Below are 15718 nucleotides of genomic sequence, written 5' to 3'. Positions count from 1 at the left end.
TCATTCTGAGAGACATGCAAGATGTACGAGAGGATCGTTGTATGTACAAAAATATTACTGTGTTGGCACGAAATCTTCGGAAGCTTCTTTATGATCTATTTCTTGCACATTCCTTGATATCAACACCACCTGTAACGAACATCCCATTTGTGTTAACAGTGAATGATGTGCGTCTAAAATTATGACAGATGAATCAAAAAAAAATTTTTTTTACAATAACATTACTAGAGTAACAATGGACGGCGCTGATAAAAAAAAATGAAAGACTTGAATATGACTTAAAAGTTAAACGTATCAAATATCTGAGATATATACACACAGCAATAGTATACATAACATAGATAATGAGTTGGAAAAAATATCGGAATGACACGAATTCAGATTATCAACGTCAGCTTCGAGCAAATTTGCGAGAACAATCACTATGACAAATGGTTTTACAGACAGAAAATAGCAGTCACTGGCAGTCAACAGGAAAAATAGTTTAGAGAATTCTTACAAAAGCATCATCCCCATTTTTTTCAATTCATACAGAAATCAAGGGTTAGTATGAACTCTTATAATTTATGTTCCTCGCTCGGTCCTATAATGTATATTATCTTTTTTTTTCAACAGAAAACTACTATGATTAATTTCCGTGGGTAAAGCTTAGCTGTCTCAACAATTTCCACAGTCAGATTTCAATTTAACCTCTTAAAACGACCAAATTGATCATTGTTGGTGAGCTACACAATCAGAATAGAATCGGGGATCCAACATTTCAAGAATATCAAAAAATATGAATGGCCATCGACTCGCATGATCAATAGCTATTTTTTTTTTTTAGAATCATCTGAAGCAACGCAAGACTGTCCCACTCCAGCCATTTTAAAATGTAACTGAAAATTGGAAATGCTGTGATAACCTTTGCAGCCAGAGCTTCCCTTGCAAAACTGTAAAGTTCCACCAGAATAATTTTTAACACAAATGCTCGTACAAGTTCACAATGTCAGTGAAGGTGGGAGGTCTGTGTTGTAGTGGATAAGGTTTTAGGCTTACAGAACAAAAGTTCCTGAATTCAAATCATGTTCAGTGCTACTTTCTTTGGACGAGGGTTTTCTTCTTGTTGTTTGCTTGTTTGTTTGGTTGTTTGTTTGTTTGTTTTAAAAAAACAATGTCTCTCTTCACTTAGGTATATAAACGGACACCTCGCAAAGTGCTTGGGTAACGATGACAGGGGCTCTGAAAGAGTGTTCCTATCACTAAAGAGGCTGCCATAGTTTTGTTCTTCGGAATTTCTAGCTACGCGGCAGGCAATGATTGGCGATCATTCTGCTTCACGTATAACACACCGTATTCCAAGTACGGGGAATAGACAGTTACATGTGGTCATCATTATGAATACCGTATGAGTCCAACTGGATTGTCATGTACAACTTTCAACACATACCTACAAAATAAACGAGAAAAGTAGAAGGCACATATTCCTAATGCACATGCCTCAGGCCTAAACGCACACATCTTTCAAACATGCGCGGACGAAAAGATCTCGAGTCGCCGCTAACAGGCTAAACTACTGAATAGCTAACCCTATTGATCATTCACAGTTTTCTCAGTTATTGTCGAGTTAGCTAGGAATTAAGATTGACAACATGTTTTCCCCATACACAAGATTGGCAAATAAACACATAGAAAATAAACAAATAAATAAACTTGTTTAGACCATAAGGATGTTCAAAGGCAAAATTAGATCACATGACACTACTCGGGCGCTATCTTTTGTGACCGCTTGCGCCCGAAGACCTTGCCACTGAAACCTACGTCGTCATTGTCTCTTCTTCCCTGTAAATCGTCTGAGTATGGGTTCTTTTTGATATCGCGTTCCACCTCGTCCATGATCTCCTTCATCAGGCGATTGTACCGATGGGCTTGGGCGATCTTCACGATTCCGAGGATGATTACCATGACGAGAAAGATAATGGACAAGCCAATACCCATTATGGCGTAGATGGAGAGACCTTGAGGTTCCTGTACGGGTTCTGTGTGAATATAGCATTGTAAATTTGTTAACTTTATGCGAAAGACAATTTGAGTTAATCTTCAAAGTAGATTGTATAATCTCGTAGGTAATGAGGTTGAACATGTTCAAGTGTAAAATCTATCATCTTCATACCAGTCACGAAAACTGTATTGTTTTGTTTGCGTGCTGTCTGCACTTGTTGAACGGTTTCTCTCCATGTATTACCATCGTTCATAGAATCACCGCTATCAACGTGATTATAGTGATCAACAATGAATAGTAGTGTCTCCTCCATTACTATCACAAAGCATGCATTTTAGAAGATCAAAGAAACAAAATTCACAGATACCGTCATGAGAAAACAACACCATGATGAATGGAATAATGCCCTAACCCATTGTGAAATGAAAGTGACAAGAAAGACTTAATTCTTCGTGCAAGTGTTGAGACTTGGTATAGAGTGCAAAATTTAGTTTGTCATCCAGCCTTAGAAAATTAATGTCAAGTGAATTACACCCACATGAGAGCAAATTGTATAAAATTAATGAGTGGTCGTAGTCGAGCGATCGTCTAGTTCTAGAACCATTTTGCTCCATTGCAGATACTTTCATTCAATTGACAAGTCGGTGGTTTAAATGCATATCCTATGTTGTCGAAATTAGAGACTGGTTAAATTGATCAAATCTACGCGAATTTCAAATCAACAGTATTAATAAATCCAAATTAAAACGAAATAATAACTGTAATTATTATTGCCAATTTAAGCATTAGTCCTAGATTTAGGTTCCCAAAATGAACAATGGCATAAGACCAAATTACGGCTCAAAAGAAAGACATTTTTTGGTACTATTAAGGAACTACAAGCGTACTAACAATGAATTTCAACTAAACGTATGGAGGTGTAATAAAATGATACAGTATCAAAACAAAGATATACGTTTAATTTTTTTGTTTTTCTGTTTTTACTTTGACACTGTCGGCGTTTATATCTCGTTTATATTACATCTTATAGAATGGTGTTGGTACATTAGACTCTGACAAGCTACTGTACACACACTATGGACAACATTTATTACCCTGAGCAATGACAGTCATAATGCAGGCGCCACACTGTCCCGAAATTGAGCAAAGATGGACACAACCAAAAAAGGAAATGTTCAAATTCGGCTCTAATCGTGTAAACATCGAGTCATTCATGAGGGTATCTTGAGCCACACTGTGACCGCCGGTGGAGTTTCTCAGGCTCCAGCAGCAGTTCCGTTAGCGGTGACGAAAACTTCGTGTAGCCATTTTGTTTCCTTTGAGCAAACTTTTTGTTAAGGATTCATATCGTCGTGTAGTCTGAGTGTGTAGTTCGGGTACCAATGTGTGACCTGTAGGCACTGTATTTGCTTCGGCTATTGATTGGCTTTTGACCAAGTTCGAGGCCAACTTTGCACGGAATTGAAAATTCCATATTCGTATCACCATCTTGTGGCAATTTCGTAACAGTGTGACGAAACAAGTAGTTTGATTAAAACGTGCATGGTCCCACCTGTGCAGTTTCCTTCGTCGCTCCAGTCTCCACACATATTCAACGTGTCGCAGACGAGACTCTGGTCAACACACCAGGTATTGTTGCAGGCGAATTCCCCGTCTGAACACGGCGCTGGAAACAAAATGGAATATCAGGTCACGAAAAAAAAAACAAACATGATTCAATTTCTATTCAATTTAAGTGATTTAAGTGTAATGTCACTCATCGTTCAAGTTAGCTTTAAGAAAGAGAAATAAAGTAATATTTGCATTAGAAAATGGTAATGGGAAACCAAGTTTCACCTATAGTTTAGAGGAAAGTGATAGTTGAACCACATGAAGTGATTATGATCAGCACTTCACAAATCTTCCATTGACCTGAACACAAAATTCATTTTCTGCTGATAAAATCAAAGAGAGTAACTTCGCGTCCTTTACATCGAAAGATGTGCGTGTGTGCGTGTGTGTGTGTGTGTGTGTGTGTGTGTGTGTGTGTTGTGAGATCCTAACAACTTTGAGGGGGAAAGGTTTTGTAGTCGCTGAAATTATCTAATCAAAAAGCATTTTCATATATTTGTGCACAAAGGTGTGAAGTGATAACATAGATTTGCATTTGAAACTTGCAACTAAACGTTGAAATTTACATAACTTTATATTTCGGTGTCGTATCTTAATGAAACTTGTACCATTGTCTTTGTGGTTTTACTCCATTTGTTTAATGACCGCTTGATAATGAGTGGAATTCCACTTGAAGTAAATACCCAAACAAGGACACAATGAATGAAATCTTTATCGAGATCGATGCTGAATTTATTCAGTATGACAGTTGTAATCAGTATGAAGACGACTTATGAGGATGACTTTTTAAAGACACAAATGGACAACAATTCATTTGAACATATCCCAAAGCTGCGGTGGCTTGCAGCTGCATATTTCATTTAATCATCACATATATATTACAGATTTAAACTACATTGATCTTTAAAGTAGCTACATTAATTGTCCTCTCTGTGTCAGGGAATTTGAACAGTGTATACAATGTTATGGGATTTTATGTGCCAATATACATGTATAGGCACTCACAGTACTCAGATGGTTAAGACTTCAGGCCTAGACGAAGTACTCGGTTGTGTTATATGATTTAAGAAGTAGTAATATCTGCCACTGGAGTTGTACCAGTTAGGATAGTGGTAGCAGCAGCAGCAGCAGCAGCAGTAGGCCTAATGTATTTAAAAAAATATAGTAGTATAAGTAGAAAGAGTAGTAACAGTAGTGATAGTAGAAGTAGTTGTAGAGATAGCAGTAGTTGTAGTGGTTACATTAGAAGTAGTTTTAGTAGTAGAATTTCACCACCCGCGATGCTATACAGTGTATCAGTAATCAAATCTCAGCAGTATAATTGGCGGTTGGACTTAATCATTAACAGTTGCGTACACCTTCTCCTTATGATCTTCGTTGTCGTTATCGCCTTTCAATTACCCCTATTTTCCTATCAAACATCCCCTTTCGTCATCTCAGTTTTCCTTCCAAAATGTAGAACAAGGAAAATGAATATCACTACAAATATAATAAATATACTAGTATACTGTACTACTCTCACCACTATAGTACTTCCATTACTACCATAGTTCTACCACTAGTACAGTGTATTATTCTTCCTCGTCCTCCTTACCTTCATCATCATTTCTATCATAATTTCAACGAATCTTGCATTTTTATTATTTTCACCTTCTGAAACCTGAGTGTAGTAGATGCCAAAGCCAAGACCCCTCCCGCTTTCGTCCGATCGGAATTGAAACGTCACGTTACTGCTGGTAGAATTCACGTTGGGTAGCTGGTGAAGGCGACCGCAGAGCTCTGGGGTCAGCGGTGGGTCATCCGCTGTGTTCCCATCGAACACTCCGAGGCTGTCAAGGCAGCGACCTGTGCAGTGTATCGAAGGTCAAAGACAGAGGAAGATCATGGTGTGTCAATAAACTAGATATATTAACCATCTTTTGCAAGGTACGTGGACATAAAGGAGACAAAGGTTGTACAAACAAACGAAGTCGTCAGCGCTCGACAGATAGAGTCAATAGAAGGCAGACAATATCATTCTCTCAACATTTCATAAAACTTGACATTAAGCTTCAGACGTATTCCCGCCTTTTTGAAATCAGAACGTCCATGCTACCACAGTTTTCTTATTAAACCATAGCAATGTCTTCAAGTCGTGTTTAGAAAATGTATACTGTAGAAGTTTAACGATATAACCGTGATAATTAAATTATGTAATGAAATACTGCTTAGATTATTTGAGAGAATAGTATATAGTAGATGAATACTATAGTAGATGACTACTAGTACCTAATAGTTAATGAGAGCCAAATTTTGATATGTGTTGCACAAGAAGTCTCACAAAGCGTAACCTTCTCACTATGAGCATGTTATCGACGTGAAACTGATGAAAACATCATATTAAAAGTGAAATTTCGAGCAAAAGACCCCAGTTACGAAAACATTGTCATTTCCAATATTACTAGAATACATGAAAAAGCAACCTACTACATGTATAGTGTATCTCAATTAGCTCATGTATCTTTCACAGTGTGGGGTATCACTAAAGGTTTTGGTCCACTGCTTGGTATAATTACGTTTATTTTTTGTACTGTTACCACTCAAAACTTTTAAAGTGGCTGAAAGTCATGAGAGGGATACCTGTAGATCTTGCATTGACAAGACGCTCGCACTTCCTGTCGATGATAAGTTCAAAGCTAGTGTGTTGCGTCATAGTTAAGTACAAAGAACGGACGGGAAAGAAACAACGAGAGCCTACGTATAATATCTTTTCTGAATTGTGCTAAAATTTGAAGTGTTTTCGTAAACTTTCCAGTCTTATTTGCGCCTTGATGTCATTATTAACGGCCAACTAGATATAGTGGTACCCCAACAATATTTCATATCCACCTTCTTTTTATGACGAATATAGCTCGATATCTCGATAAAAATATCAAGGGTGACGAGAGAGCTCCAATATTTCTCCGCTGACTTCTGTCTTGGATGTATTGATTTACTTAACATGCTTGATGTTGGTGCCTGTAATGCTGATTCTTCAGCATGCAGAAGGCTGATGACGTGTAATTTAAAGGCATAATTTACCATTTGCAGATGAAACAAAAACTCAGCATCAGTGCTTTAAAATAGTTCTAGAATGTGAGTTAGGGATAGAAACAACCACTGTAAAAATGTGAATCCATATAATCTATGTTAAGTGTTTTGAAATACAAAAAATGTGAACAATGGTTATAATAAAATGTTTCTAGACTAGACCGTCTACAGTTATGGTTTAATGAGAAAAATACTGATATCTCCTTATGTTTTAGGCTTTATTGTGAAAATGTTATATGGTAGGGTGTTTTGTGATACAACAGACCTACACATATGCATCACCTTGAACATTTTTTAAATCGCTGCTCCCAAAGGTAAACAGGACCTTTAATGTTCCCTTGCGAACCCGTCCAATCATTTACAGTCGACGTAAGTGTAGAATTATTGATTAAAATTTATCGTCAACCCAAAGAAATTTTCCACAGCCATATCATTCGGCAGATCTATCGATTTATTGTGCTTGCGCATGTTTGGGGGAGAGGAATAGGTTTAGGGACTATAATTATACAGATGTCAGATGTCTGTATGCGTTCTATTCCTGTTTAGGGAACCTGCGGAAATAAACACAACAGTTAACATCATTTTTAGGGTTTAGTTTTGGTCTTTTTTGTTTGTTTTGTTTTTAGAGTGAAGTGTCATGAAATATTGGTAGGCCTACATGATAACTGGAACCTTTACAAAAAGTCAGCATGTACTGTCGACATCAATCACTTGAAAAGACAAACTCTTGAAGGCAGTTGGCACTTTTGGTCAGTTGAACACCATGGAATTGAGCCCAGCATGATAATGCATTGAAGATGCAAAACAAGAAGGTGGAGACTGATTATTTTGATGGCCGTATTACACAGGGTCTTTTTTGTATGGGACAAGAATATATATGGTATTATGATGTAGTATGATGAAATTTATGTAGGCCTACTCAATTTCTGCAAAATATTTATATGTTTCTGTTTGAAATGGAAAAATGAATGAATGAATGAATGAATGAATGAATGAATGAAAAAGGGAGCGCAGCAACAAAACGGTAAGATGGAGGGTATGGAAGATATATCCCCCTACTCAGGCGACGAGGGAAATTTTGCTTTTTTAGAAGTAAAATTCAGCGATCTGGTGCACATTTTTGGTAGAATACGCGGGAAATACTTATATAAAAAGTAAGAAAAATAAATATTCAGGAAAAATGTGAATGCCTAAATTGTGGTACCTGCCACCTCTCTCCCCACAACAAAGTCTGTCATCGTAATTGTAATCAACTCGTTTGTATCATATTATTCAGCTATCTTGACCTCCATTGCATACCTATCTGATGACACTCAAATACACTCGTTATCTTAAGCGCTCATGAAACTTTTCTGACTATTACGCTTTAGCATATGATTTGGACGGAATTCAAAGGATATGATATGGATGTTAAAAACAGTCAAAAAACTTGTGATGTTTATTATCTAATTTGATGTAAACTTATAAGACTGTCGAACACAGAACGTCTTCGGTCTCTCATAAACTATCAAATACGGTATATATACTAGTATACAAGGCTCGACACTAGCAATGAGGGGCCCGGTGACCCAGGGCCGCCACTATAAGTAGATGTCGGGCCACCACCAAAAAATGATATGCGTTAGTGATCCGATCGGGCCATCAAAAGAAAAAGTTAGTGTATCGCGTTGATATGTATATGTCATAAACAAACATCGATAACCATGTTAACATTGTCTATATTTGAATGCTTGTGTCAATGTCGACTCAAAAGTGCACTCCAAAACATCTTTCTGAGATTTCTTAATGATGAGACACAAGAGGGCAGAAATAGACATTGGAAGAAAATAGCGGCGATGGTGAATATCATGCAGAGTTTGTAAAAAGTTTCTACCGTTATACGTTCCCTCCAGAGAGAATCTGTGAAACTGCAGCAACAGTCGGTGGGCAGGGGAAGCGAAGAGCGTCATCGTACAGTCAACATTCTCCTTGTAGTAGAGTCCAGCCTCGGGCTCGACCAGGCCCCCGACGTCGGCTCTCACGGCGCCATTGCAGTTTGAAGATATGTACGCTGTACTCAAAAAGCCCATGCCAAGAGACAAACGAATAGATAAAGGAAGAGATAAACGAACAAGACAATAGAAAGCAACATTACTCCTTCTCAAACAGATGAAGATACATGTACAACTGCTTATCGATGGGAGAGATGAACATCGCAGTCTATTTGTAAGCTACTACTTCCGTCAACGTCCAGTATTTACAACACCTATATATTTCAGCCACCAAGCGCCATTATATAATAACTTGTGCCCAGTGATCGCAGTGACTTGTTCTTCCAAGGGTGACGATGTTACTCTAAGATTTTTCTATTTACTGCATGTGGATAACGTTTAATTAGTGAAGGCGCTGTGGCAGGTCCCGACTCCCAGTCGGAGGACCCGACTTCGATTCCCGCCCAGTGCTTACGTCCTTGGATAAGATGTTTTACCCACCATGTCCCTCTCGACCCAGGTGTATAAATGGGTATCTAGAACGCTAGGGTAATAATAATGGCAGGACCCTCTGGTAGAGCAGTGGCAACAATAAAGAGGTTACCCTGGATAAAGAAGACCTATTATTATTATTATTATTATTATTATTATTATTATTATTATTATTATTATTATCATTATTATTACTACTACTATTATTACTATTATTATCATTGTTATTATTATTTTATTATTATTATTATTATTATTATTATTATTATTATTATTATTATTATTATTATTATTATTATCATTATTATCATTATTATCATTATGATTATTTACAGCCCTTCATTGCATTCCACTTCCAGAGAGAAAGAGACAAACAGACTGACAGACAGGCAGTCAGAAATAATTGTGATAATCCTGTACATCGAACACGGATTTAATATAGACAGGGTTCATATTTCTTGCAGCATACAGAAAAAAAAAGCAAACTTAACAAGGAGAATTATTATGTCCTACACTGTCCCTGAAATTAGCCGCGGAGTTTGCATGTATTGCAGTTCATATCTATAATAGCTAGGACTTGAATCGAATAGAAATTATTTTAGGATTCTGTCTGAAGGAACCTTGAAGACGTGACGATGATAGTCCCTGTTTTCTCCGTATTTGCCATCATTGCATAGAAATTTTAATACTTCTTACGTATAGCTGTCACAAAAAAATATAGGCCTAATACATGTGTGCTATGGATTTATATGAATATACTATATAACTTCCGACTATAGAGTAATCTTGCAAGTGCCGTGGAAAAGGGTTTGAATTCTCAGTTTGAAAACGCAGCGCACAGTCCATATATGACCATAACAACTCCTTAGAGATTATCAACATATTTGCTGAAAAGAATCGTATTTATAAGCATAATGTTCACAATACCAATCCAACACACAAATAAACAGTGAAATGAAAACAAATAAAGACACGAGCTAATTCTGGCAAAATGAAGAATGTTGCTTTCATACAGGCATCCGAGTTAATGTCATACCAGTGCAGGCTTATATTCTATGAATATAGGTACTCTATAAGGGTAGTAAAATATATAACACTGAAGGAGCGCTTCGGGAAATCTGACTGCGCTATATTCATTTCCTATCTAAACTGAAACACTGGCAAGTTCAACAAAATTTGGCACATGGAAAATTCCAAACTTACCGACATGAAGTGCTCCTACTGCGCTAACTAATGCAGTAAGATACACGACGGACGCCAGCTTGTAACTGAATGTGATGGGAACCTGTCGCAGCTGCAGCGACCCGCTGACATATGACGTTACTAAGGACGCCATGTTGGGTTTTTTTTTTTTTCTTCTCCAAACGGCCTCACATGGTGGGCGGCCAGAGATGACGTATGGTGATGCGGGCACGTTTGTGAACTTCACGTTCCTTCCAAGATCGTTGCTGGTCGCTTGCGCACCACATAACGGACAGTTAATGGTGTTTGGCCAAATGTGTGTAGGCACTATTTGTTTTTCCTTGTGAACTTTGTCCTCTCCCAGCGCAATGTTGAGCTCAGTTTGAAACCGCCTCAAAAATAGTCTATGCAAGATACTGATCTCGTTACAAAGCGTAAGAGTCATGAGAACCTAAATACAGTATACTTGATTTGGCGCGATTACATTGTGTTTAGTGTTTCATCAATACTAGAAACAACTGTGGTGGCGACTCTAAGGTCTATTGCAAATATAGGTCATATCTAGAAAGATGGAAAAAAAAGAAAAATAAGTTTTTATCGAGGCGATGCATTAAACCTCCAAAATATAAAATGTAACAAACTATATAATGGTAAAAGGAGGTTATTAGTATCACCATTTTATAGCAAAAATATCAAGCCTTAGATTTGTGACAAGAGAATAATAAATGGACTGTTTGACTGTGATTTTGTAGCATTTAATAAAGGACTGACATATCTTTGTGACTGTGATAGCATTTTGTCTATGAAATATCTGCCTCGCAAATAAAGCATACGACCGAGTAGACATGACACCGAAGATGATTCTATCTACGTTGCAAACAATTTACACTCGAGTTGATTTTGTGTACGCATCATTTCCCAAAGCATGACAATTATTCAAGTTCATAATTAGGGCATGGTACTTTGTTTTAAAGGGATGGTACAGTATTGGAGGAGATGAGAATTGGGCTTTTAACTTTTTGCGAGATACCAAAGAAAACACTCACGGTATAGTACAGAGCATACCATTTTAAGAGGAATTCAAAGTTTATTTGATGACAATCGGGTTTGGAATGACTGAATCATCCAAAAACAAAGGAAAACAAAGCGATCGTAAGAAAGTGTGGGTCCCACACTTTATTAGAATCACTCTTTTTTGGATATTTTAGCCATTTCGAAACCAATTTTCATCAAATAAACGTTGAATTGCTCATAGAATTACATGCTCTTTAAAGGGATCGTACAGTTTTGGTTGAGACCTAATTTCAGGTTTCTAACATTTTTTGGTGAGATAATGAGAAACCTCTTATGAAATATGAAAGAGCATGTAATTCTATGAGGAATTCAACGTTTATTTGGTGAAAACTGGTTTTGAAATGGCTGAGATATCCAAAAAAGAGCGATTCTAATAAAGTGTGGGACCCACACTTTATTACGATGGCTTTGTTTTACTTTGTTTTTGGATGTTTCAGTCACTCCAAACCCGATTTTCATCAAATAAACTTTGAATTCCTCTTAACATAGTATGCTCTGTACTATATCATAAGTGTTTTCTTGGCATCTCGCAAAAAGTTAAAAGCCCAATTCTCATCTCCACCAATACTGTACTATCCCTTCAACATTTAATAAGAGGTTTCTCATTATCTCACCAAAAGTTGTTAAAAATCCGAAATTAGGTCTCAACCAAAACTGTACGATCCCTTTAACTTCGTTTTCTGATGCCAATTCTCTTAGTGAATGCATGAAGACAAAATCACAGCCCCAAATCTTTTTACGCTTAGAGTAAATGTCATATTCTTATTGAGCTGCAAAACAACAAACGAAATACTCCATTTACGTAGGTTACAGCTTTGATGGTGAGATAATCAGTAAACCATTAGATGATGATTTGTTGGCATGTGTGATGTAAGGGAGATCAGAGACCAAACCGCGGTATACATCTTAAACTGTACAAATACTATGTCTTTGCAGGTGATAATAATGAAAGCGAATAAGACAGGTTTTCCCCACTTCGATATAATTATATCTTACAATACTTTTGGAAACTTGGAATCAATCAAAATCATATCTTGTGTCAGGCAGATATGTTTCTTGATGTTACTCATTAATTGAAAAGAAGATACAGTGTCATTGAAATCAAATTTAACATTACTTTTTTTTCTCTCTTTAACATGTCTTGTTTGCTTGACTGTGACCATATAAATGTCGGTCCGAACCGAGTATCAAGCATGAACAATTACATGTGATGACAGACTATTATACCTCGCAAATAATTTGTGACAACTAGCAGTCTGCGGGCGATGGGTGCACTAGAATACTTTGAGCTTACTGCACCATAGGAATGCTTGGTGGGATCTAATGTCATCTTCAATGTCTTTGTGTGTTTGTTGTCGTCTTTTTCTACCTCTTTTTCTTGTTGTTGTGGTTGTTACACGTTTTGTTGTTGTTATTGTTGTTGCTGTTGATAATAATTATAATAATAAGGAATTATTTATCAAGGGTAGCCTCTTCAGTGTTGCCACTGCTCTACCAGAGGACCCTGCCATCAATTATTACTCAAGTGTTGCCAGGTACCCATTTATACACCTGGGTCGAGAGGGACATTGTGGGTAAAATATCTTGTCCAAGGACTAAGCACTGGGCGGGATTCGAACTCGTGTCCTCCGATTAGGAGTCGAGAGTCTATGCCACAGCGCTCCCACTGTTGTTGTTTTCTTCTCCTTGTTCGTCCCCTCTTCCCTGGTAATGAATTGAATTTGGCTTTTTCGTGTCAAAACCCGCTCGCAAAGTCGAACATTAAGTTGTAATATTTCAGGGATTTCGGTCGGATGCGTTCCCGTCTCTGAGCAAGATGAATAAAAAATGATGTCAGATATACCTCGTGGCTTTTAGCACAAGGAGCGGACACACTATCCCATCCAATTGCGCGGCATCATTGCTATATCTCCAAAATTCTCTTTTCCCCCTGTTTGGTCGTCTCTCAGTGGGACATGACGTCAGTCTAGATGAGTTGTCTTGTCTACATTGTGTCGGAATGAAAACTCGTGTCGATACCTTCAACTATATGCGGTATTGATGTCAGGTATCCCACGAGAAGACTCCGGGTAGAGCAGGTTGCCGTTCCGCACGTACACCATCGGCCGCACGTGGATCCGACATCGTTTTACCCCCATCAGTCCTTTCAGACTCGAACACTTTGATTTACAAGGTTGTGAGTTGAAGTCTCAGAGAGAGCAGGGACTGCCTTGTTGTTTATAATGTCTCGGAAGTCAAAATATATTTAATGCCATTTTTCTGCGTTTTGTCAGTCGGAAATACTGATGTTGGCTGAAGTGGCATACAGAGGTTACAGGAGGCTCAAAGAAAGACGGCAGGAGGATAACTGGGATTCCGTCATTACGAAATTTGAACAACTTTATAGCAAGATAGCTGTTATGAATTATAGAAGTAACATCCTTGCGTGTATGGAGGTGAATAGTTCTTTTTGCAAGATAACTTTCACGGTTCCTAGTTTTCACACGTCTACGAACAATAACACCAACATAGCAAAAAAAAAAACAAACAAACACAAAACCCCTCTTATTATAGGTTTCTTGTCAAAAGCAAAACTTGTAGAAATACGTCGTGTCTTATGGAGTTTATTGAGCAAACTATACATGATGATTCATATTTCATCGTTGCACACTCTTATTGTTACGATGTGAATTGCCCCGGATGACGTGCAAAAAGTCATCTGGAATGACAGTTTTCATCCTCGCACTCTAATCTTTGAAACTTCTGCTATTTTGATATGATTAGGTCAGAACCATGGGGGACTCTTTTAGCTAAGTGGCCGCAATGGAGATTATTGAAGGAGATATTTGAAGTGGGAAGTTGAGCAGATTTTATTTTTTGACACAAGAATTACCCCCTGGTTGTTTCTTAACCCATAGCCTACGAATACCTGGTGGTCCTGTGCAAAATCTAGTGTATGGAAATTGTTAGCGGGTCGAAAGGGTTACTTGTCATGCTTTTGGAAGGTTTAAAAAGAGGAACGTATAACATGCACAAAATAAAGCTGCACCCTGATAAAAGAACAGAAGTAAGCCATTCTCAGACTTACTTCTTGATAACGAAAAAAGTGTATCTGATATTGTGTGCACTGCTTCATGTCTTGATGTCAATAAGAATCAATACGGCCATTTCTTGGATAAAGTTTATCACAGAAAAATAACAAATTGCACGTTGTTCCATCAAATCCACTTGGTGAGCAAGTGAACTCAAGTTCAAACTGCCCTATAGTCTATAGAGAGTTTGTAGCTAGGCCCTATAGTCTGGAGATAGTTGTTTGTTCAAGCGAAACAGTTTGACTCTAACGTGAAATGTTGAAAATGGGTTGATGAATTTGCATTGGATCTAGGTTGTCACACGAGATTATTGGGGGCACTGTGGCATAGTGGTTAAAACTCTTGGTTTTCGATCGAAGGTCTCGAGTTCGAAATCCATCAAGTGCCAACGTCCTTGGACAAGATGTTTTACCCATCATGTCTTCCCTTTAAACTCAAGTGTATAACTGGGTAATAATGGGTAATAATACAACGTGTATAATGGCAAGGCATTCTGGTTGGACAGTGGCAACGCTGAAGTGGCACTCTTGGATAGAGATGTATTACTATAAAAGAGATACTTTCCGAATTTGACCCTTTGCCTTGAGGAATCAAATGCTCCATGTACCTATATAAAATCAGTCCCATCTTTTTTAGGACCACTAAACTTTTACTTTTTTTTTAAAGATATCTGAGCCATTTTAAAACCGATTTTCATCAAATAAACTTTTGATTCCTCTAGAATTGTATGCTCTTTAATACTGTGTAATGATTCTAAGCGGTTTCTCTTGCCAAAAAATAAAAAATAAAACCTGAATACCCATCTCAAAAAACAAACAAACAAACAAACAAACAAACCTACAAACCTATACCATCCCTCTAACTCCTGGTGACATAGACAAAAAAAAAATACATCCAAACCACAGAAAGTAATGGACAAGAGATTCATTTAATTCAGAGTTGTATAATTGGTATTCAAGCACCTACTTACACCATGAGCCTGTCACTATATCGCATGGCCTCCTACATTTCCATCATTATGTGGTACAGTCCTACGATAAACAATTTGAACAACCATGATGAACAGTATGGTAAGCTCATCATATGGACTTTGGTCACAATTTTGTCCATCATACACTTTCACTTCATAAACCTTTTTTATCATCATCTCTGATTTTGCAAAGAAAAATAGCCATAGGTTGTCCTTATTTCTGTTGACTCTGCCGCTTAAATCTAACCAACAAAGCTATGAAAATAGTGTCTTACAATAGAATTTGGCACAATCACAC

At 37.5% G+C, this 15718-nt stretch overlaps 1 protein-coding gene across 1 annotated transcript; it reads right to left on the bottom strand.

The window, feature by feature from the left end:
- Positions 1 to 1646: 1646 nt before the first annotated feature.
- LOC139727227 (low-density lipoprotein receptor-related protein 3-like) lies at positions 1647 to 10459 on the bottom strand. Its single transcript, XM_071638185.1, has 5 exons — positions 10327 to 10459; positions 8535 to 8711; positions 5243 to 5437; positions 3534 to 3647; positions 1647 to 2018 (listed from the first exon to the last, which is right to left on the bottom strand). Exons 1-5 carry the CDS (start codon positions 10457 to 10459, stop codon positions 1741 to 1743), a joined length of 897 nt encoding a protein of 298 aa, XP_071494286.1. The 3' UTR covers positions 1647 to 1740.
- Positions 10460 to 15718: the final 5259 nt, after the last annotated feature.

Source organism: Diadema antillarum, unplaced genomic scaffold (assembly GCF_040938485.1).
Source record: "Diadema antillarum isolate AM-2024a unplaced genomic scaffold, OU_Dant_1.0 seq00000123_RagTag, whole genome shotgun sequence".
NCBI classification, from domain to species: domain Eukaryota; kingdom Metazoa; phylum Echinodermata; class Echinoidea; order Diadematoida; family Diadematidae; genus Diadema; species Diadema antillarum.
The sequence above is the reverse complement of the archived record's forward strand: the minus strand, read 5'-3'. Positions and strand labels throughout refer to the sequence as shown.

What these genes read in the sequence shown, in the direction of transcription:
- LOC139727227 (XM_071638185.1), bottom strand. Translation starts at nt 10,459, where the DNA reads ATGGCGTCCTTAGTAACGTCATATGTCAGCGGGTCGCTGCAGCTGCGA. An exon ending in TCTGGAGGGAACGTATAACG is followed by an intron (nt 5,438 to 8,534) that starts GTAGAAACTTTT and finishes TACACTGCACAG; the next exon opens with GTCGCTGCCTTGACAGCCTC. An exon ending in CGACGAAGGAAACTGCACAG is followed by an intron (nt 2,019 to 3,533) that starts GTGGGACCATGC and finishes ATATTCACACAG; the next exon opens with AACCCGTACAGGAACCTCAA.